This window comes from Hirundo rustica, chromosome 1 (genome assembly GCF_015227805.2).
Source record: "Hirundo rustica isolate bHirRus1 chromosome 1, bHirRus1.pri.v3, whole genome shotgun sequence".
Lineage (NCBI taxonomy): Eukaryota > Metazoa > Chordata > Aves > Passeriformes > Hirundinidae > Hirundo > Hirundo rustica.
In genome coordinates, this window is record NC_053450.1 from 130,348,015 (window position 1) to 130,371,604 (window position 23,590).

Sequence of the window (23,590 nt, forward strand, 5' to 3'; positions counted from 1 at the left end):
CTGTTTACCTAAACAGCAGAATATAAAATGTTTCAACCGAGTACAACAAATACTCTAAAAAAAAAAAATCAGTGATTTAAATCAATAGTCTTAACTTTTATGTGATAATTGGTTTTGGTCCCAGTATTAAAAAGACTCTTTCAAACATGGTGTGATAAAAATTAAGCTCCATGAGTTTTCTCATGTCTAATAATTATAGAAATGTGCAATTATTAAATTTAATATTGGATTTTAAAAAATATATAGGAACAACTGAACACTATTTTCTGAAATATTATTCTGAAAATGGGGAAAAAAAGATGATTGCCTAGACAATTTCTGTTGCTCACATGAAAACTCAAACCCTGCAAGCTGGTCTATGTGGGCAAAGTCTGTTACCCATGTGGATCATTTTGTGAATTCAGAACATAAATGAAGTGTAAAAAATATGACCAGAGTAGGCTGTGAAAAGAGAAATGAGATTTGGAAAATTCCCTCAGCCTTAACAATCTGAAAAAGCTAGGAGGATAGCTAAAGAAATATTTTTTAAAAATAAATGAAATACAGATGTGACTGAACTGAGAGAAATCTGCAGAAGTGAAGAATAAACAGGAAGGAGAATACAGCTGTTGGGGAAAACATTGTTTACACAAGAGAACCAAGTTTTTCTATGGTCACCACTACCCAGGAATTTTTCTTATACTTTCCTAAAATGCTTGGGCACATGCATAATGTAGTCCATCTGCTTTTGCTTCATAAGGCCTTTGCTGTTCAGTTGTATGTTGCATAGGCTCTGAATGATTAAAAAGATGCTGTATTTGATTTTCTCCTTCACATAATGAAACCAAATTAGATAGAATTTTAAAAACCCCCAGCAAACAAAAGGTACTGTTCTAACCAAAAAAATGGCAAATATACCACCATGCCTGATTCAGGGTTCTGCCTGAACCCTGCTTAGATTTCAGATGTTGTTTTGTCTGTAATAGCACACTGTGAAGTCTGAAAAGCACCACAAAAAGATTTGGGTCTTTTTTATAAATTTCTACTCTTTCAGAGTTTGTATCTTGACAAAACATAATTAACTTGTTTTGATGGAAACAAGCCATGCTTATTGATAAATGCCACCAGGAATAGCAATAACAATGCATGGAATTATTTACAACAGTCTTTGTGATTAAAAATGAATCATGATTACTAGTGGGTGCCATTTTATATTCTGTGCTGAAAGGTTAAATAGAAAATGAAACACAAAACCTCAACTTACAGAACTTCCACTCCTGCATTAGCACCATAAACAGAGTGGCTTTGCACTCAGAAAAGTGAAAGCATCTAGGGACTGAATATTAAAGGAACTTGGTAATCATGTTGATTTTGTTATTAAAGCATTGGTGTCACATTGAGCTAGGATTCACAGTGTGTCAGTGCCATTCCCAGTCAGTTTGTACATCTGTTCATCCCACTGCCCTTTGCAATGGCTAAGGAGATCATACAGGCCTGCTCACTGTTTTACAGAGATTTCAATGGGGATATTGTTACTGCACCTGAATTGGAGCTTTTTAATTCCCTTTACCTATTCACAGCTAATTCACTCCTTCCAACTGCCTGCTCGGAGGAGGCCCAGATTGAAGTAAAAATCTTGCTCAGGACTTGAAGAATTTAATTTAGATGCAAAGAAATTAAAAATATTAATTATATTTTTTCCCTGTGAAGGAACTTAAAGGAGAACTGTACCTCAAGGAGTCAAGATGACCTCCAAATTATCTGAGATAAACTAAACTGTATAATTACTAGATTAATACAATCATGGGCATAATAGACATGTTAGTTTTGTGCTATATTACATATTCTGTCACCTCTGGTCTTCAGTGTTCAAAAGCAGTAATTATATGTCTCAGTTTCCTACAGGGGCTGACTGTTTATTTGCTCTCCACTTGCCAGCATTCCCCCCTATACCATGTGTAGCAACCATCCTTTGCTCTCAGGTTGTCCAATACAGTTAACATAATTGAGTTATGATAGGCTCAGCAATTCTCAGCACTTCTAACACTAAGTCCAGGTTATGCATGCTTTAGAGGTGTATGTGATCTTTCAAACCTGAGAGATGATATTATTTCTTCGTTTTTGCCGTTTATCTTGGTTGGCCTGCTTCTTGCTACAAATCTTTGCAATAATTTTTAGAAACTTGTAGACTTGGATTATACTAATAAAACGTGATTCTTTGTGTTCAGACTATATGTAGTTATTTGCATCTATGCAAAGAACTGTTGGGTTTTTATCAGCTCCCTTGTAGTAATTTCAGGAGAGAAGAGTTCAGTAGTTCTAAGTTTTCAGGACCATATTCTTCCCTATAAAGGGATGTCTGTCCATGCATGAAAATATGCAGCTGTTTGCAGCCTGGAAGGGTGCATCCAAGCACACTGTGCTGGTAATGACTCCTGTCTGCAGACTGACAGATGTATGTTCCCTACTGGAGCTACGTTTGGGGCTCCTAATATAAAGGTCTATCCCCGAACTCTGAAATAATGCTGTTCAGATGAATGTAATTCTGTATTCAGTTTGAGAGTCTGCTGATCATGAATATTTTCTTTGTATGTCCTTGCTTCAAGGTCCCTGCTAGTGTCAACAAGTGTTTTTTGGTCTTTTTATTTTTCTTTTCAGCCTGTTAAACCACACATTTTGGGTTGGACTAGTACAAAAACTTGTTACTAACAGAAAGCTGAAGCATGCATTTAAAAGGCTTCTTAAAATAGAAAAAAAACCCAGATGTTTTAACAAGGCTAGAAGTTATATATTTACTGCCTTCCTTTAATTTAAATTGTCATTTCATGTTTGTTCCCTTTTTTAAGTAATTTGCATAGTGATCCAAGCTGTAAAAATGAATACAATGAAAGCCATCCATACTAATAGTTTCAGGAGCAGGATGTGTTCTCTGCTCACAGATGATCTGAGAGTAACCAGGAGGTTACTCTGAGAGGTCATACATACACAGTTTATGCCTGTAATGACCCTGTGTGAATGAGTTGGGAGGAGCGGCTGTATGCACTCCAGCTCTCAGCTGTCCCATATCTCATTGCATTAAAACTCCCTCCTTTGATACAGTTTGAAGTTAAACATATTGACCATGAGTAGTTTGTCTTTACACCAGGTAAAATAGGAAGAGAGGCCTCATGCAGCCAGCAGTAGTGTCAGCTGGGATGCTGCTGCTGGCTGTATCCCTTTATTTCCCTCTGAACCTTTCTTGGGAACACAAGCTACAGCTTTTTGGATCAAAGCTGCTGAAGCCAGGTTCTATCGTACATGAAGTGTGGACACTTCATTTGGAGTTGATTTATTTCTGCACAGGCAGGAGATAGGGAAGTTGCTTGGCAACATGTAAGGAGTATGGGGCTATGTGTTTGAAGAGTAGGGGAAGATTTTTGGAAAGGAAAAGCCAGGAGTATGTATGACCTGTTTCCTGGGGAAGATGTATGACTACAAAGAGATGCTGCTTTTCTGAGATGTGATGTCTAGATGAAGCTGAACTGATGCAGAACTCTGTGTTTTGAGCATAGCATCTATTAGCTTAAAAATGTATTTTCCCAAACTTAAATTCAAGTAAACCACTCCTAATTTGAAAAAGTCTTGTTAAACACGCTTAGCATCTGTTTAATTCAAAATTTTTGTTAAAACAGCTTAGCTAACCCGCAGAAAAGTAATATATCTCCATTTTTTGAGCTATGAGCTAAAAAGCTCTTGAATGTTTTAAAATGGGGTGACTCGGGAATTTTTTTTGCTTTGCCTGAATTTTTATGTTGTGATATGATCATAATATCTATAATGACTCTGAGTGCGGTTCTGAAAAATCGAAGATTGGTGTTTCTTTCATCTTCTTAAATTTAACAGACTTTCCTTCATTTCACAGTTAATAGTGGTCGAAATTACCAAAGCAGTCCACATCATGTATTTGAGAGTCAGTTGCATGCTGTATTTGATAGAATTTTTTTTAAGCTGATGTATTTTCTGTGAATATTTCTTCGTATATTTTGTTGTAACTGGGTTTTTTTAAGAATTTGGATTCACATTCTGGGTCTGCACTGTGTGTTCTGTTTGTGAAAGCTGTTGTGACGCTTTAAGCTAAAGGCTGGGTTTTGGCTGGATGAACTTGCTGGACTGTGGATGTAATTTTGATCAGGGCTGTGTCCAGCTGCTGGATAAGTGGAAAGGATTCTGCAGAGGCGTTGCTCTCCCCAGATGACACATTGTGTCTGCCTCCACTTGGTGCTGGAGGGGTGAAAATCAGGAAGGAGGAGGAAAATACCACCTTAATTCCTAGTAATTCCAAAGAAAAAAACCTCAGAGGTTTTCTGTTGCTATTGGGCTGTACCTTTCACTGTGATGTTTGGGGGTTTTTCCTATGAAGGGACTAAATTATTTTTTAATAATGGAGGAGGAAGTATATTTCTGTTGCTTCAGGGCAGCTGTTCAGAATGTTGTTATTTAGTACAGAGCGCTGTATTACTTGCTACAAATAGTTTTCACGGCTCAGGGAAATTTAATTTGGATGTAACAAAACTTTGCTGCTACTAAGAGGTATTTGGATCCATGTCTTTGCACTACTATAGTACAGACAGTAGGGAAGAAAATATGTCAAATGTGCATCAAAAGAAGTTAGAAACGGGCAAGGAAAAAAAACACCTTCTCTTGAGACATCTAAAATTAGAACATCTTGTTGACTGAATAGCAGAACAACTTTTTTCATTTGAATTTAGAGTATATGTGGTTGGTGGGCCTGTTCTGATGAAATGCCTAACCCAAAAGCAGGGCTGTTTCAACAGTATTTATTATTAGCAAACTACCCTCTAAAAATAGAGGGAAAAATTATTTAGATATATATTTCCCCACATGCTTCCTGGGGAATAACACTGTTTAGTATTCCAGCCCCCACCTAAATACCATGAGTAGACATGTAACTTGGCAGACAACCCTCTGGGACTTGAAAAAAGAGAGATTTGTGATGGATGCTGAAAGATAAGCTAGGCCTGTCCAGGTAAATCCTGTGGGTTTTGGCAATTGATTTCCAAAATTCAAAGCTCAGGTCTTAATGTATATGTAGACTTTTTACAAGGGAGTACAAAATTTTTTGAGATCTGATCTTCTCTCTGAACTGTAGTTGTAATTGTAGAAATGTTGGAGCACCTCAAAATTGCCCCCACCCCTCCTCCAGGTGAAGCTGTGTGAATGTAAAGCTTACATTCTGTCATACAGTTATTAATATGTGAAGCATTTCTGTGTGATCTCTGTTACTCAAGCATGTTTGGGCATAAGCAGTGCTTGAATACACTCTGGCACCTCTTAACAGTTAGAAAATTATGTAACTTGCAATTTTGAATTTTTGTAGTGAAAAATCTGCAGTTACACAGGTGTTATGTTGGAAAAGCTCATTTAAAGTATTTGTGCTACCTTAGATCACAGAACAGAGAGTTCTAACATAGGAAGATGCTGTGCTGGTCTGAATCCAGCAGAGCAAACTCTCATACTCCCTTTAACCTGCAAAGGTGCCTCAGGGTTACTTTATTTTTCACACAAAAATGTGCTGTCTGTGCATCATCTTTCTTCATTGGTGTCCAATGGCAACAACTAGGGAATTGCATAGAGCAAATACGCAGTGGTGTTTTCTTTTAGTACCGTGATCAGTGGTGACATCACAGGAGATAGGGTTTTTTTTCCTGTAAAATTGTTCAGTTGCCTTTTGAACCAATATAAATTCTGGCCATCCCCAATGCATGGCTGTGAGCAAAGACCTGCTCTGCAGATACAGACGTTGTGTAAAGATCCCCTCACCTCATGTTGTGTACAATTGGCTTGTTCAGTATAATGCCCTCTGGTTCCTGTGTTGGTTGAAGTCTCATTTTTTACAAGTTTGTAGGTGTGGTATGATGGCCTTCCATCATACTCCTCCTTACTGTTTTTTTTTTTCTGGCCTGGCAAACCCTCATCTATCTTTCTTTTTACAGAAACTAATTTACATATTTGGTCAGATGTTTTGTTGTTGCCTGCCTTTTTTTCCCCATTGCTAAGCCTGAACTGATCTGTGTTTGCAGATCCAACTTGGCTTTCGGTTGAAGAAAAATACAGAGTGAAAAGTCATGTCCCTGTATAATATTTATGGAATCACACATATAAAGTGTGAGGAGGTTCTCATTTTTCCCCATCTTTAAAGAGACACAAGAGAGTTGAAAAAGGTACATTATAAAACAGCGGGAATAAACACAAGGCTGGGAAGGAAGTGAGACAGTTGGAAAAAAAAGAAGTAAGATAAATGTCTATGTGTTTACATAAAGGAGAGAGGGAGAGCTATTAAATTTCTGTGATAGCCATCATTGAATATATCAGAGGATGGTACAACCAGCCTTTGTTTTTTGGAGGGGGAAAAAAGGAAGAATATTCAAGCCAGCCATAACCTTATATCCTCACAGGGTTCCGAGAATTGCTCTCATCTGCTGACTGTCAGTGGTTGTGAAGTAAGCAGTTCTGGCCATGGTTTACTCATTACTGCCAGGCTGGAGTTGCATGGTGTGTGAGCCAACAGGCTGAAGGCAGTACAATTTTTATAGGCCAGATACTGAAAAACTGAAGAGGGAAATGTGGCATAAATGTGACACAAAGACCAAATTTCATATACTACTGAAAAAAAAATCCACAGAGAAGTCCTGGTATATATCCATGGTCTGGCACTTTGGTAGATATCTGTATATATTTTAGGAAAAAAAATCCTTTGTTGGGATTTAAAAATAGTAGTAATTATTTCAGTGTACTTAACAACCTATTTTCCTACCTTAGGTTTTTCTATTGCTGTTAAAGTAAAAATTGCAGCAAAGCTCATGAAACACGTTGATCTCTAACATGGCATTCTCCTTGACCTGGACTATGGACATGAATTTCAATCAGGAAGAGAAACACATGCCTCTGACCCAAAGTAATGAGAGGATAATAACAGAGCTAGAAATTAGGGCAAAGTTACATAGGCAGGAGAAAATAAAAACATGAGGCTCTATGGTCAAAGTAGAGGGCAGAGAATGGTAGCTGTACTTCATCTGTGATATATTTGTATCCTGAGCACAATGGCCTCATCTTCAGTGACTGGAAATACAAACAACAAAACAGTGTGTGTTTGAAGTTCTAGATTAAAGAGTTCTTTTGTGTATTTAATCACAATTTCATCTCTTTTGTATATTTAATTCTTTTCTCCCAGCAGCAAACTTCTAATTGTTGCTCTACAGCTACTGTTGAAAGCTTTTTGCAGAAGTTTTTGTGAAGATTTTATGTAAAGATGTAGCTTAGCTGTCAGCCAGCGGTGTCTCTTGATGCAGTTTGATCAAGCACAGATCACAGTCTACATCTCTGGATGGAAAACCTGGGAAAAAAGTGTAAGCTATAATACAGGGACTAGGGAAGCTACTTAAGATGAGGTGTTGCTAAGTCAATCTGTCTCATTTAACAAAGACAAGATGAAAAGTTGATTAGACCACAATACATAAGCTGCTGAGATGCCTCAGTCTTTTCATCAGGAATTTATCAAGAATCGTGGCTTGGAAGCTTATACTGGATGAATTTAAAGGGTAGATAAGGCACACATTCAAATACTTGTGGTTATTATTACCAGTAAAAGAGATAATTTTCCAGATGTCATTTCAGTTAGGATTTATCAAACATAACTTCAGACATGTGCTTTGTAGATGTCTACACCTAAATTGATCAATGGGAGTTCCCTTTATAGTCCAGTGGAGAGAAACAGGGTAATATGAAGTGAATTCTAGTGTCAGTTGTTTGTGTTTGCTAGATCTCCATCCACTAACACAGGCCACAAGGTAAAAAGGTGGATGTCAAGGCCTGAGTTAGGCACACCTAGCATACTTTTGTGGGTGGAAGGCAAGCTGAGGGTAAGTGCAGGAGTAGTATTTTGTGATATTCATTGCTGATTTGTACTGCCTTTAACCTCTCTAACGGCAACTCACTAGCAAGGCTTTTCTAGAAAACCTGTAGAGCTTCCCAAAGCTGGCTTAGGTGTGAATGACCAAGGGGATAGGTGTATGCACAGGGACAAATCCTGGTTAAAACTGAGCCAAAATAGTGATGACAATTTTGAAGAGTCAAAATGACTCTCCTTAAGAACTGCTATAGATCATGTCCTAATAGGACATTTGAAAATCACAAAATTGGAGAAAATATGATATACTTTTTGACTTTATGGTGATTCTGTCTGTAGAGAGTGATGTTTCATATTGAGTTTTCAGGCAGAGAAACGTGATCTCGTTCCAGTAACTACAGGGAAATGCAGCTACTGTTTTACTAATCCATGTTAAGATGCATTTGTCTGTATTCTATTATGCAGCAATATAGTAGTGCTTCTGCCTTTTTTATTTTTTTGTCTTAATTTTCTTTTGTGTACTTTAGCACTCCTCTTCTATTGCTTACACTGAGTTCCAGGACTGTCATAAACAATTAAATCTAAAATCTCTGGGTAATTATGACAGGTAATATTCTAGTAGGTATTTGCAGTTATTTCAGTTGGCATTGATTTCATTATGTTGGCTATCACTGTGTTTTAGTGGACTATTTTAGTTGTTTCTCACCATTAATGTTTCAGCCATTAGAAAAATGGTCTTTGGTGGCTGAAAAGTTTTGGTGTTGTCTTTTATCTTGTGATAGACTTGCTTTGTTCAAGTCTGCATATAATGGGAGATTACTACCACTTCAGGACATCAGAAAATTGTATCGCCTTCCTTTCCGGAATCTTTCTCTCTTGCAGTGCAACTGACCTAATACATCTTTCAGCTTTCACTTATTTGCTGTCTCTCCACATGATTTTGCCAATATATTTAGGGTGACATTAAATATATTGGCAAAATCATAGGTGACAAACATAGGTGACATACCAGTTGTTCTTTTGTGGCAGAAAGGCAGACAGGTTCCGTAGAATCATAGAGTAGCTCGGTTGGGAGGGACCTTAAAGACCAACTAGTTCCAACCCCTCTGTCATGGGTAGGGACACCTTCCGTAGAAGGTGTTTGGTTGGTTTCCAGAGTGAGACTGGTAGATAAGCAATGGTAATTGTCCTTTATATGAATGGTAATATGACTGCAAATTTTCTTAATCAAGCTTATTAGAGTGAGGTGCATAAGGCTTTTGCATAAGCACAATCATCATTAGGTCCAAAATCGCAAATTTAAGAACTATATTACTGAAACCTGTTCTGCACTAAAATTATCTTAATTCAGATTTCAAGAATAGTTTCATTTCTTGAACTGATGTGATGTACATCTGCTCAGCTTCAAACTTAAAGATATCATTTAGATCTGTTTACACTAGTGAAGTAGTTTTCCTTTTTAGCTAGACATGACTCGCTTAAAAAAATTTCATCTCCTAAAATTAATTTCTACCAGTGTTTCTCATCAAATCATAAATGAAGATTTTAATAACCAAGATTGAAGCAGAAGAACAGAAGTATGCCTACTCTTCTTTAACCATTTTTTATGTGTTATTCTTAAAAAATGATGGAGCAGAGATTAATGAATGCACTAAATACAATTCCAACCCAAGAGAACAGTTGATTCAAAGTATAGTCTGCAAAATGTAGAATATACCAAAGCACATGGAAATCAGGTGTCATGCTGCACAAGGTGTTGGAATTCTGTACCTTGCATGTGGAAAAGTTTAGTTACAGGCATTATTTTGTTTAAAACATTACCTTTTCTGCTCTCTGACTGTGCATCATCGATCTTGAATTAAAAAGGAAGGGAAAAATAAACCAGGAAGTACTTAGTTATGCTTGTGTAAAAGTGTAATGGGCTCCCTTTATCAAAATACCACTCAAACTATGAAATTAGTAGAGTTTGTGGGAACTGAGAATCTAGTTCCTTACATTTTCTGTGCCATATGCAGAAATGCTGTAAGTTGTGCTCTGTGGTAAATACTTGGTCCTCAAACTACAGTTTGATTTAATTTTCGTGTAGTCTTTACAACAATCAGATATGCCAGAAGGTGCTATACTTATTTAATGCAAAGATTTGCGCTGATTCCATCTGCTGGTAGAGTTTACCCAGATCCCCAGACGGGAAGGCTTGCTATATTCCAGTTGGTTTTCCCCCTTGATTTACTTATCCCCCTCCTTCCAGCCTATATACGCACCGTGCATGCTTTTCAGATCGAGTAAGTGAGAGGTTGGGTGACAAATTAGACTACAAGCATCTGTTTCTCCTTCTATGCTGGAAACGCTGAGACAAAAATATACTGTATGTAAAGTGAGTTAGTACATTTATCCAACATAATTTTGGAGATGATGCTTCACTAGCTGAATTGTCCCTGAAATTGGGCTACTACTGAAAATACATTTTGCATTTTATAGGAGACTGAAAGAAAGTAGTAACAGAGATGTACTGTAGACAACATAAAGACTCTTGAAAGTACATGGCAAATCTGTATTTTAGTAACTGAACATACTGAATAGAGTTTTTTAACTGAGAGTGATTTTTTTTTTTTTTTTTTTTTTTTTTTTTTTTTTTTTTTTTTTTTTTTTTTTTTTTTTTAAATGTTAGCATGGTTGAGTATTAGAATTTTTCTGTCAAATAAATATTTCCAGCAGGTATGCTGGAAAGCAGCTCTGTAGAGAAGGTCCTGGGGATACTGGTGGATAACAAGCTGTCCATGAGCCATCAATGCCCCTGTAAACAAGAAGGCCAAGAATGGTATCCTGGTGTTCACTAGGAAAAGCTTTGCCAGCATGTGGAGGGAGATGATCCTGCCCCTCTGCTCTGCCCTAGTGAGGCCACAGTTGGACTGCTGTGTCCAGTTCTGGGCTCCTCAGTGAAAAGGAGACATGGAGCTCCAGGACTGGGTCCACTGGAAGGTGACAAAGATGATTTAAGGACTGGAACATCTCTCTTATGAGGGAAGGCTTGGGGAGCTGGGCCTGTTCAGATTCTGGAAGACATGACTGAGAAAGAACCTTGTCAATGTCTCTAAGTATCTGAAGGGAGGATGGACAAGGCTTTTCTCAGTGGTGCCAACCAACAGGACAAAAGGCACCAGGCAGAAACTGATGCACAGGAAATTCCACCTGAACATGAGGAAGAACTTCTTCACTGTGCAGTTGGCCACGCCCTGGAACAGATTGCCCAGAGAGGCTGTGGAGTATCCATTACTGAGGATATTCAAGAGCTGTCTGGACACAGTCCTGTGCCGCGTGGGATGGCCCTGCTTGGGCAGGGAGGTTGAATCAAAAGATCTGCTGTGGTCCTTTCCAACCTGATTCATTTTGTGATACTGTTTAGGAAATTGTATTAGCAAATATTTTCCCTTACAATCAAGCATTCTAGAATCTGAGTTTTGAGCTCCCAGGATTTAGGATTCTAGCATTTCAGTCCTTTGAAATTATTTTGGGTTTGTCTGGCATCTTATAGTTTATCAAGCTGTTGATTGAATAAGATACTGCTTTCCAAATTTATGTTTTCGTGTGCGCTCTTTATGAATATTGTGCTTAAGTGTTTGCGTTGGGAAATTAAAAGCAGGTTGCTCCAGGTTGCTGCTCAGAAAAAGACATAGAGTAATAATCTTTTTTTTTTGTCAAGAGTACTGTAGGATTTTCTTGTATAATATAAATCTCACGTCTAGCACCTGTCGTTTCAGCTTAGAGCTGAAGCTTAGAAGCTCATTCATCATAAAGTGCTCAGGTTGTGTTTGGATCAAGGTGGTTTTCCTAGGGTCAGTAAAATCCTGACAGTTTTCAGACCAGGGTTTTCAAGAAATTTTGTATGTTCAGCTTTAATAAATTTAAATATATAAATAAAAGGTTGTCATACTGAGACCACAATGAGGTCCTGTTTCTCATGTCTTAGAGAGTAATTGCAGAGAAAGGAAAAGATTAGTATGTATCAGCTTTCCCTTGAGCAGAGAACCAAAGGTTCATTCTGATAACTTGTGTGGTATTAAGTAGATTATGCTTTGTAAGCACTAAGGCTTTATACCTAATTCCTGAAGCCAACAAGTAATATTACAAGTAATATTAAAAGATGTTTAATAATAATTTCATTTGAAAATGCATTTATTGGCACAGATAAAAAGCAAAAGGTCATGCTGATGTAGTGTGTGGTAAAGAAACACAATAAACTTTCAATATGTCAAAAACCCTAAAAGCATCCTTAATTTAATAGTTGTCATAATATCATATCTTTCCTGGTTGGCAAGAGAAATATGTAGCATTTGGTAATGCAGCATTAAATATCTTGAATCATCTGTATGAGGGTGATAAACTTAAGGATTTGTTTTCCACATTGTATTGTGGATCACCTCTTTCTCTTTATGAATGCTTTAGTTTTTAAAAGAGACGTTAATTACATGTTCAGTTAAGATAAATGCTGACCTTATTCCCACACTGTGTTGTGGATCACCTCTTTCTCTTTATGAACGCTTTAGTTTTTAAAAGAAACATTAATTACATGTTCAGTTAAGATAAATGCTGACCTTGTCCTTTGCTAAATGTCCCAGAAGAGTGCAGGAAGACTGCAACTCAAACTTTACAGGTGCTTTTGTTTTATGGACTTTCCTCCTTTCTTAAGGAGTTGAAGTAGGAATTCATAATTATATTTAGTAGTACTTCTTATTTTTTAAATTGTGGCTCACCATCTCTGGCAGAGTATTTATAGTCCCCAGAACTAACATTCTTTGCTTTCTTGGACTTTCAGTCTACAAAGCCACAGCTGTTCCTACTGTGCTTTCGCCAGTGCTGTGATATACTAAGTAGGAAATGGATTCTATTCTCAACTTCACCATTGTAAAATATAGTTATATATATGATATATTTCCATTTACATCAGTTGAATTTCTCTGCGTTTTCATGGATGTAACTGAGATGAGTTTTTTCAAAGCCCTACAACACCTCTTACTTAAATCCCTACCCATTGCAGCGATTCTTTATGGTAAAAGATGCATGTAATCCCATATTTGGATTTCAGTTAGAAGTTCCTTTTTGCACAGGCCCATGATTTTCTTCACAACTCTCCTTTTTACACTGAAGTTGTAACTGTGCTCTCAGGCACTTGCAGTTCAAGCAAATAGAGGATCTGAGGACCTAACACAGGACAAATGTCTTTATCCAACGCTGGATAAAGCTTCTACACTTCTGCCACTGTTCCTGTCTTCCCATTGCTGCTTAATTTTAGAGGCCCATAAGCTCTTTTCCCCATATGCTGTTTTGTCTAGACAGCTGTGCTTGGGATGGCACTCCTGGCATGGATAGCATGGTGCCTTGCTTGGGTTTCCATTAGGCACGAGCTAGATGTGTATCCATCCTTGGGGATCCCAAACTAAGAAGCAGCATCAGCTCATGCCGGTGTAACTCTGACTGGGTAGGGCTTTTAACGAAATTCCATACCTTATAGTAGATATCTTGGCCGTAGCTGCTCCTTGCTTTTTATATCATAGCTTAGCATTTGTCATGCATGCCTAAGAAGTGGAAGCCATTGGAGCCATGTCCTCCTTCCTGAGGAAATTCAATTCTGTCTCTACCTCACTACTGCCTAAAAAGTCTTCATCCTCTGGAGACGCCTTTTTTTTTTTTTTTTTTTTTTTGCAACTCTTCAACGTGCAAAAACAACAAGCAAGTCATCAGTAAGATGTTTTACTCATGTGGTTAGAGCACTGAATCCAGTCAGACATTTCAGTTGTCGTTGTTATTACCAGAACTCAAGTTTTGTTCACTGGTTGGTTGGTGGAGTTATCCTGGAAGACTTTTGGATGAATGCGGTAACCACAGAGCTATTTTGTGAAGTAGAGTAGCGCTACTCTTTACTAAAAAAAGTGTTGTGGGGTTTTTTTTTTTCCCCTTTGGCTTCATCCCTTTCTAAAACCTGTAAGATTCTGCATTTATGACATATTTTGAATTGCAATAGTTTCTTCCTTATGAACAGATTAGGCTGATATATGCAGTACTGCTTAAGCAGAATTGATCTGATCAGTGAAACAAAGTTGCCATGCGTCCAGCAATTGAGGAGTCCCACAATTTGTATGAGTAGGTCGTCTGATGAATTTGTGATGCAGGTCTTTGGCTGCTTTTCTGCCTGGTTGGAGGTCTTGTATATTCTGAGTTTGGGAAAATAAGAACAGAAGTACAGTAACCATAACATTTCAGATTGCATTATGAGATGTATATATTTGTTCTTATTGCACAAGGCAGCTATAAAGTTACAGATTTTCTTCTGAAGATCAAGAATATACAAGTTTGACAAATCTTTGACTGAGTTTGCATCTTCTGGACAAAATGGGTTTAGTCTCCAAGTTGTGCCAGAAAAAGAAAGAATAATTTAGGCATAATTTACTTCAGTAGTTTGTTTTCTTTGTGAAACATTTTACTTTTGGGGTAAATATTTTATTTTAACTATGAAAGAACTATGGGAAATTCATTATGTTTTGTGGTTTGATTGTTGTCCCTTCCATTGGAAGAGAACTCTAACAAAACTTGTTTACAGAATTTAAACAAATATCTTTCATTAATATAATATTTGGGTACTGTGCAAAGCTGTCACAAAAATGAAAAATCCTGGATACTGAATGCCTACATCAGCCTTCTACCCTGATACTAAATCATGTCAGTGTTGTTGTTAAGCATGTGCAGTTTGTGGAACAGGGTGTTGTATATATACTTAATGTACATGTGTATGTACTTAATAGGTGATAGAAAAATAGTTTGAAAAACTAAAACCCCTTGAAACAGAAATTGTTGGTTCCTAGGAAAAGGGGACTTGATATTTTTCTGATAGCAGTAAACAGAAAAGGCACTCCTGTTTCAGAAGGAGAACGTTAATGAATGAAATTTTTGCAGTGATCCAAAGATGCTGAAGTGCTGTATCATTGCAGACAGACTTTAAACTTTGTCAGCGTAATTTGTCTCTTACTATAGGTACACAGAAACATCTCTGACTGTGCACCTGTATATTGTGTAGTAACTTTACGTCCAGTTTTTTTGGTTGGGCTTTGAATTTGTCTTTCTTGAAAGAGATACCAGTATGACTATCTTTTCCAGTTGTTCTCAGTGTATGTTTTACGTTAATTTCCATTGTACAAAACAGGGGTTAGAAAACAAAAATTCTTCACTGAATATATTACAAAAAGCAACAACAGAGAAGATAGTAAGAGTACCTTTTATCAGCCAGTTTATCTTAATTTCAGTGAGATTGATGAAAGTTAAGCTGTAATTGAGTCTGTTCAGTTGTCTGCTTTCCCTAGAGGTTGTATTAGTTTTCTCTTTCACTAAAAATGGAGAAAAAATCACTACATAAACAATTGTCCCTTTGTGTGAAGGTTCAAGCGCAAGTGCGACATGCAAAACTCAACTTTGACAAACTGAAGACTGATGTCTGTCAAAAGGTGGATCTTCTGGGAGCAAGCAGATGCAACCTCCTTTCTCATGTGTTAACAACATATCAGGTATCCAAGGAATATGTTGACCTCTGAAATAATGTTTTCCTGTTAATGGGGCTTTTAAAGAGGTTACCATGGCAATATTCAACCATAAGAGTATGTAGCTAGTATTGGAGGGAAGATGTGAAATTGGCACTGAAAACAGATTTGTTTTAACATTGGCACTGAAATTTTACCCTGCCTTACAGACAACACTGCTTCATTTTTGGGAAAAAACTTCACACACGATGGCAGCCATCCATGAAAGTTTCAAAGGTTATCAGCCATATGAATTCACTATGTTAAAGGTAAGGAATATATAGATATATATGGTTGTCCAGTGATAACCAGTAAGAGATCATACAGGGATACAGAAAGCACATGTTGATATTTTTTCCATATGTTTTCTGACTCTTTTATTCCTGTTCTATCTTTTCATTTAAATACAGGTTTTCTGTTCCATGTTCTTCTGACCAGCCATGCTGGTGGGCTCTTCTCTTACCTTCCTGACGTTAAAAGGATTTTTATCTTTGCTCTGATCCAAAACAATTTCAGTCTAATTTGTGTAGCTAGCCTGTATTGTTGCTCGGTATTTATTCTTCATGCTCTTTTGTATCTAAAAATTTGATTATTTGAACAACACACAGGATATTTCAAGATGTATAATAACATTTGGACACCTTGGAGAGGAACTTGGAAAGAAAATGCACCTGTTTTGGTGTACCCTTGTGGTGGAGGATGAGAGACATTTTGGGATGCTTTGTACCTTCTGAACTTCCTCCTGTGAAACATTTCACCATTATTTAAATTTGAAATTAGATTGGCAATCTATGATAAAGAAATACCATCTATATTGAACCCACGTATGTAACAAGCACTCCCTTGAAGCAAAAAGTAACTGTAAAAATGGTTGGGAATATTGTAGTGTGTTTAGGATGCAGCCTTTGTTACGAAAATCTTAACCCATTATATTGCTCACCTCCTGCACTGAAAAGATGTGATTTCCTGTTTCTGCACTGATATGTATGCTGATAAATGATGCTGATGGGGAGATAATTTAAAATGATAAGATTTCATGTAATTCTGTGCTTTCAGAAAACAGCTGCTTGGGAGTAAGACTGTGTTACTGGCTTTTACTATCAGTTTTATTTTCCTTTTGGTCTCTAGAGTGTAGGATTATTTCCTATACCGAAGTCTTCTCCACAATCTCTTGTCCCCAGCTGTTTCTATGTCTGATTGTTTACATTAAATGATTGCTAAAGTGATTAAATCAAAATCTGGTGATTGCATCTTTGAGATTGTGTTGCCTAAGAGAATAGATGTCTGCTGCTACTTCAGTTGCATTACTAGGGTAAGAGACCTCTGCTTGTCACTTTTGAAGGGTGTGGTGAGTCCCATCTCACCTCTGCTACACCTGAGTGTGGAATAACAATAGGGGATTATGGTTAGGGAACTGATCCCTACCAGTCATATCATATGTTCATGCCAGAGTAACTATATATTAAAAAGGAGCTGCAAACTAATTTTACATTAAGATTATGAGATATTGCTTTTTAATGAAGTAAGGTAGATAACTGTAGCTGATCTAAGGTAGTGTAGTTTCTGATGGAGAAACTTTTGGTCTAAAAATGTACCCAATGGAGATGCCATGTCTCTTGTTGACTTTATGCATTAAAATACCAAATCAGAATATATATTGGATTAAAATATACATAAAATATTTCAATGTGCCCATTTCTACATTTAATTGGAAGTTACTTCTTTTAGACTATTTTTTCCTTGCCTTATTCCATAAAAGGGGTCTTTCTTAAATGAAAATTTTCAATTTGATACTTGCAAAAATTTTTTGTCTTTATGATTCCATAAAAGAGAAAATCTTGCTCATACAATTTAAATTGAATTAAACTAAGCATATGTGAATGCAGGATTATTGTTTTACTTTAAAACAAGAAATTAATGCAAGTTAATATTTGACTTAGATGTAGATTGTTTTATTGAAAAATTAAAAGGTGCTATGTACTAAAAAAATGCTATCTGCATTTTGTAGTATAAATATATATATTTGTGTACTAGGTTTACGTCAGGAAAGAAACTCTGAAACGCCTCTCGGGATTGTTTCTGGAAAGAAAATATTGTCTTTAGAGATGTTTGCCAAACTCCCTTAATGAAAAGCAGCCCATTTGTTTTCTTTGCTTCAGGGTATGTGCAGAGAGCAGTATAATTGTGCTATTGCAGCTGTATTTCCTAACTCTTGAGTTTTATGCTTGATGAAAGATGATTATTAATGTGCTAGCAACTCTATGTATTGTGATGTAAAAGTATCTGTTACTGTATCCATTGCTTTAATATTACAGTTGATGGGCTTCTGTTTTGGTAAAGCCATTAAGATTTCATTGTCTTGAAATTAACATATATCAAATGAATTCAAGTTTATTTCAGGGACTACTTTTCATGAATAATACACATCTTCTAGTTTCTGTTACCATTTATTTGCCTTAGTTCTAACTAGTTCATATTTAGTTGCAATTATTAAATTTAAATGTTAGAATACCAAACTTCCTGAAGAGTTTGTATTAGTAGCCCTCGTAAGGGAGTCATAAGGCATAAATCTCAGTGCATCTATTTATTTCTGTGTGAAGTGGAATGCTGCTGCCTGAGCTCCTCACATGGAGTATTCCCTTGGAGTACTCTGTCCAAATAACTGCTACAATAATGTTGCCTCCTGCTGACCTCTGCTGTAGTCTGGTATCCTCTCTTGTTTCTGTTTGTCACACCATGACTTTACTCACAGACAAGATTGCTTATGATTTTGCATTGCTATGGGTTTTGGGGAGGTGTGGTATTTTTTTTCTTGATGAACGTCTGGGAGGAAATTCTGAGACAACCTGCTTTTCTTCTTCCTCTTCAGCTTTCCCCCCAAATGAAATATAGTAAGTTTTAGTCTCCTCAGTGCTGTTGCACTTTTTCATAAATGTTGTGACATCTTGGAATGCATGCCTGGCTCCTGAAACAGCCCTTAGCTGCATAGCTTTGATTCTGTTGCTGTCTAGAAGTGCATTAGTTGTCCAAGGCACTTGGGAGGAGCTGTGGGTGAGCTGAATGCAATGTCAACACTGGTGATATAACTGTGGAGGGCAGATTTTATGTGCAATCCAGATGACCTTGGCTTTACTTGAAAGCAGCCCAGATGCAGGTGAAGGAATTTAGTGAGTGAGCAGCAGTCAGAAACTGAGCCTGATCTGGAACCAGAGTTAACTCTACAGTGGAGGAATCCCTTGTTAGCTTGGACACTTAGTCTGAGTACTGGAAACAGCTGAAATATCACTGGGTGACTTTTAGTGTTAGAGATGGACACATCTGGCAGAATGAATGACTGTACTTGTTTTGCTAGTGTGTAAGGTCTTAGTCTGATTTTTGTAGTAAAAGTGAAATTAAAGAAGCTAGGAAGATAGGTTTCTAAATATGCAAGGATCCTACTTTAAGCTGCATATGTGGTGTAGCTCACAATCAAATCCATTCTAGTCCACATAAGCAGCCAGAGGAGTGCTGTGAAGTTTCACATCTGTGTGCTCTGGGCAGCCAAGTCAGGGGTCTGTCCAGCTGAATGTGCTCGCTTTGGTCTGAACTCAGGCTGTGTTGTCACAACTCTGTTTAATCACTACACTTTCTAGATGGTGAGGCTTCTTCCCTTTTCTTCTAATGTAACCTGAAACAATTGAGAATGTTATGGTTTCGTTTCTATGCCTGCTGGCAGTATTGATCACATTACTGTGGGTTCATGTTTAGAAGATGGTTGACTGTGGCTTTTTAACATTCGGTTTCATTTCATACTCATTCGCTAGCTTTTTTAAATCATTTTGAAAAGATACCTCAGTTTGTAGTGAACATCAGAATGCGCAGTAGAGGGAGGCAGGGGTGAGGAAAATAATTTTATTATTTGGTATCTGATTTTGAGTCCGAATAAAGTTGTTAAATGGAATTATTGCATCAAAATACAGCTTTTGATTTTTAACAATTTTTATCATAATCACCATGGAAAGCAAAGCTGTATTTCAGAGCTATGTTTATTTTTCCAATACAGGAAGTAGTAACTACCATTATTATCATGCTGTTTCCTTCCCAAGGTACTTGTGAACTCCATTTCTATATGCTGTTTCCGTGGTTTGATCACAGTCCTTTAAATATGGATTTCCTGAAACACTGACAAAGGAAGCTTCTTAAAATATAGGTCCCTAAAGCAGGATGCTTATTTCCCTTGGTTTTTTGGGGGGAATATTCATACTTTATTTCTAATAATTTTCTTTAACTTGTATAGCTAGGCAGTGGTTAAAGTAGGTTCGGGGTTTTTTCCCAAAACCTTTACAACCCTTTTGGAGCAAGCTTTGAGGTGCTATACTTGGTGACAAGCAGAGCACCTCAACTGTTTCACCATCACCTCATTCAGTAGACTGTGTGTCTTGTTGAGAAGATGTCCAGGGTGGTTCAAGTGCCCAAAGCAGCACAGTCCCCATAATGCAGAGCTGATTTCTTTCTCTACACTGCACTTTTGTTCAAATGTAGTTGATATTTGTATGTTCTTGAACTCTAGTCCAGGACTTCTTGGAGTCAATGGAATAATTCCCATCAACTTTAATAGCGCAAGAAGTGCAGTCCAATCAATACCCAGTACCAGTTCAGGTAAAGGGTGACATTCACACTTAGGTTATCTAGCTGAGCTGGCTAGTGTCTGTATTCAGCGTTCAAGAAGTACACTTATATGTAATTTGGTTAACAACAGTGTCAAATGAAAAAAGTGGCAACCACAGAATAAGGTTAATTTCTTTAAGGCTTTTTTTTTTATTGCTGGTTTTGTGGCCTTCATCTTTTTACTATGTCTGGAGTGCTGAGGCTGCTTATGACAAGTTAATCAGCAGTTCTATGTAGAATTAACTTATTGAGAAGGGGAAAAAAGCAACTGCAGCACATAACAAATCTAGAAGTTCAGTTTCTAAAATACTGAAGTGTAGATTCCTCATACAGACAAATCCTGAACCAAGCAGAAACTGGGATGCTCCTTCTGGGGACTCCTCTGTCCTGGTTAACAGGGCAGTGCAAACAAGACCTGCAACATGTCTGGGATGACTTTTATTGTGACACCATGGGCTGGGCACCCTAACTTTTATTCAATCGATTAGTCCATGGTTTTTTGTTTCGCTTTTCTCATGAAACACATTCATGTTTTGTTCAAATTCCAGATGCAAAACCACTACGTTTTTGTGGGTTTTAAGTTTTGCATGGAAGGTGACTTCTCTGTTTTACCCTTAGCTTTTCTTTTGGTGGGGGGAGGCAGGGAACAACATGAGGAGAAGTTGGGGTGAGATGCACTACTATGACTATCAGGGCAACATTAATAAATATAATTACAAATGGTTTAATTTTTCAGAAACTGAGCTGGGCTTTAGAAAGAGGAAATTTTTTTCACCTTCACAGCAAAACCATTTGATAAAGATAGAAATATTTACATTGCTAACATCTGATTTACCTAATTACTGCATTCCTTTATTTATTTTTTTAGACAGAATTTTAATTGAAAAAAAAAAAGACAACCAGTTGTGTATTTATCACCTCAGAGTCAGTCTGTAAGGCTTGTGTTGGCTTGTTCTCATCTCCAAATTTTGGTTATAAAAATGCTGACCATGAAAACTGCACGTCGTTATCTTGTAGCACAGCCTTTTCGACAAAGGGACAGTAGGGTTTCATAATACCACACTTGGCCCTTATCAAACCATCATCGAAGGTTTTAACCCTTGTTTTCAGATTTAGGATACAAGCTCTATCTTCCCACTACCACTGCAGTTGCCAAGTTTGTGTGAATAATTGTAAAAAGGAGAATAAATTAGACAAGAAGTATATGATGAACAAACAGATATAAAGAATTCATTTTTCTTATCTTAAAAGGAAAATAAGGAGGAAAAAAAATAAGCAAATCCCCAAAACAGCAAAGAAACATGCCATCTGTGCCTACTTTGCACATGGTACAGATAGTTTTACTTAGAAATATTGTCAATATTTACCTAGAAATAATTGTTTAGAAATATTAGGAACAGAACATGAGTTCAGAAATTGCCATGTGTCACCTTTTTATATAAAGTGTGTTCACAGACTCAGTTTGAATATCTTCTAACACTTTTAATTCCGCTTGTTTGAGTCAGATATAGATTTGATACAGTGTAAAACCATTCTTACTTGATTTCTATTGGTTCTAGAATCAGGTTTGGTATCAAATGTCATGTTTTAGCTTCCCTGATTCTAATTGTTTTTCTTCTTTACATTTATATTATGGTTATGATCTAGAGCTTGCAAGATCCTGTGAATAAACTAACAGAAAAAGCTGAAAAGGAGGACCAGCAGATTGAGAGCACCAATTCAGTAGAAGATCAGCAGAGTCAGTAAGTCACATGTCCTGTATATCAAAATAATAAGTATTTTTGTCCATAATCTGCTTCCTGGTTACTAAAGTCACCAAACATAAGTAGAGATGCAGACACAGCTAGTCAAATCCTACTGGTTACCTGAATACAAAAATACCTAGCATTTTGTAATGTGTACATGAAAACTAATAAACTTTGTGGTGAAATTAAGAACTTTAAAAAGGTCCATAAAACTCTTAGGTATATTTCATCTTTCCTAGTCCTCTTTTTGTTTGTTTTCAGCTTTTGCTTAATTTTTCCCTTATAAAAAGAAATGGTAAACAACTATACATGGGAGGAGATATATGAGCATTGTATTTCTCCTTTCAGCAGCATCTCCTTTCACCTGGAAATAGGATATAGATTACCAATTGCTCCGAGCAGCGATTAGTTTTTGTAATGTATACAGCATCAGTTAGTAATCCAATGAAGCAGTAGGTACTTAGTCCAAAGTACATCCAAGTGAGCTGATGCTGTCAAGTTTTGAGTTACCTGTAGGTCTGAGCTGAGAGAGACTTATGAATGGACTGCTATGGGGAGAGGAGAACAGGAGAAAGGAGATGTGATCCCTCCCCTACCTGACCGTCAGGATTCGGTTGCCGGGAGATGCAATGTTGATATAATCCTGCTGCCACCTGTTGTTTTGACTATCCCTGCTTAAATTAAGCACACAGCAAAGGATCAGCTGTCAAAAAGCAGAGAACAGCTTGACTGATTAGTGTATTTTGTTTGGCTGTTTATAATAATGGATTTTTAAGGAGTTCAGATTTTCAGTCATTTTTCTGGTTCAGATTCAAAACCACTGACCAATACCACTTTATAAATGGGTCAGATTTGGTGCTGTTGATATTAGAAAGGGCTTGACCAAGTACCATTTGGCAGGTGGTTGTCTCCACTTCCATCTGTTGCATCTCAAGTAACAGTAATAGAGTTTACTATATAGTTTTCTTCTCAGTGTTGAATATAAAGTTCTAGAATGAATGTGTGATTTATGCAAGATGTGTGCGTTGATGCCTACCAGGAAATGCATCAGATGCCATGTCATGGTTGTACTTGTGTTTATTTCTGGATTATCTTTGTCCTTGTCTGGCATAAAAGTAAGGGAAAAAATATGTCACCCTTTTGCTGTCTAAAACTATAAACAAACATCTAAGATTCAAGAAGAATTACATAAGACAAAGCTTTTCAAATCCTCATCAACTTTCAATTCACAATAAGCATTCATTATACTAGGATTTGGCCTGAATCTGATTTTCCTCTACCACAGGCCTACCCCCAAGAGCAGGGGATGTGTCTTTTTCTGTCCCATCCCGAGGACAGGAGGAATGTGCCCACACAGTCCTTTTCCCCACATCAGCCTTGTGGCTGCTTCAGTCCCTGCTCCTGAATGACTTTAAACAAAGTAATAGCACTTTGAAAGTATGTATTCTTCATTGAAGAGATCACCTTTGTAGAAGAGCTGTATGTATGTATACGACGCTTTTTTTTTTTTACCCTGTTGAGAGCTTTTTTCATCTACGCTCCTGAGCTGTTATTTTACAGATCTGCTGACATGTGGCAAAACTGTCCTGACTGTTGGTTTTTGATTAGTTGCTGGTAAAAAGAGAAGCACAAAGAGGTTGGTTGCTGTTTTGGGGGAGAGGGCTGGGGAACAGTTGTAGCTCCTTCGTAATAGCTATGAAAGACCAAATGTGGAAATGCATAATACACAATACTTTTCAGTAGAGATT

General features: G+C 37.2%; 1 protein-coding gene across 5 annotated transcripts in view; it reads left to right on the plus strand.

The window, feature by feature from the left end:
- The window catches only part of ICA1 (islet cell autoantigen 1), a 66,498-nt gene that overhangs the window by 27,288 nt on the left and 15,620 nt on the right, over positions 1 to 23,590 (plus strand). For all 5 annotated transcript variants that reach the window (XM_040059826.2, XM_040059831.2, XM_040059853.2 and 2 more), the window contains 3 exons: positions 15,313 to 15,438; positions 15,621 to 15,719; positions 21,745 to 21,839. In XM_040059826.2, coding sequence (XP_039915760.1) covers positions 15,313 to 15,438; positions 15,621 to 15,719; positions 21,745 to 21,839 — 320 coding nt within the window. The remainder of the gene's footprint in view (positions 1 to 15,312; positions 15,439 to 15,620; positions 15,720 to 21,744; positions 21,840 to 23,590) is intronic.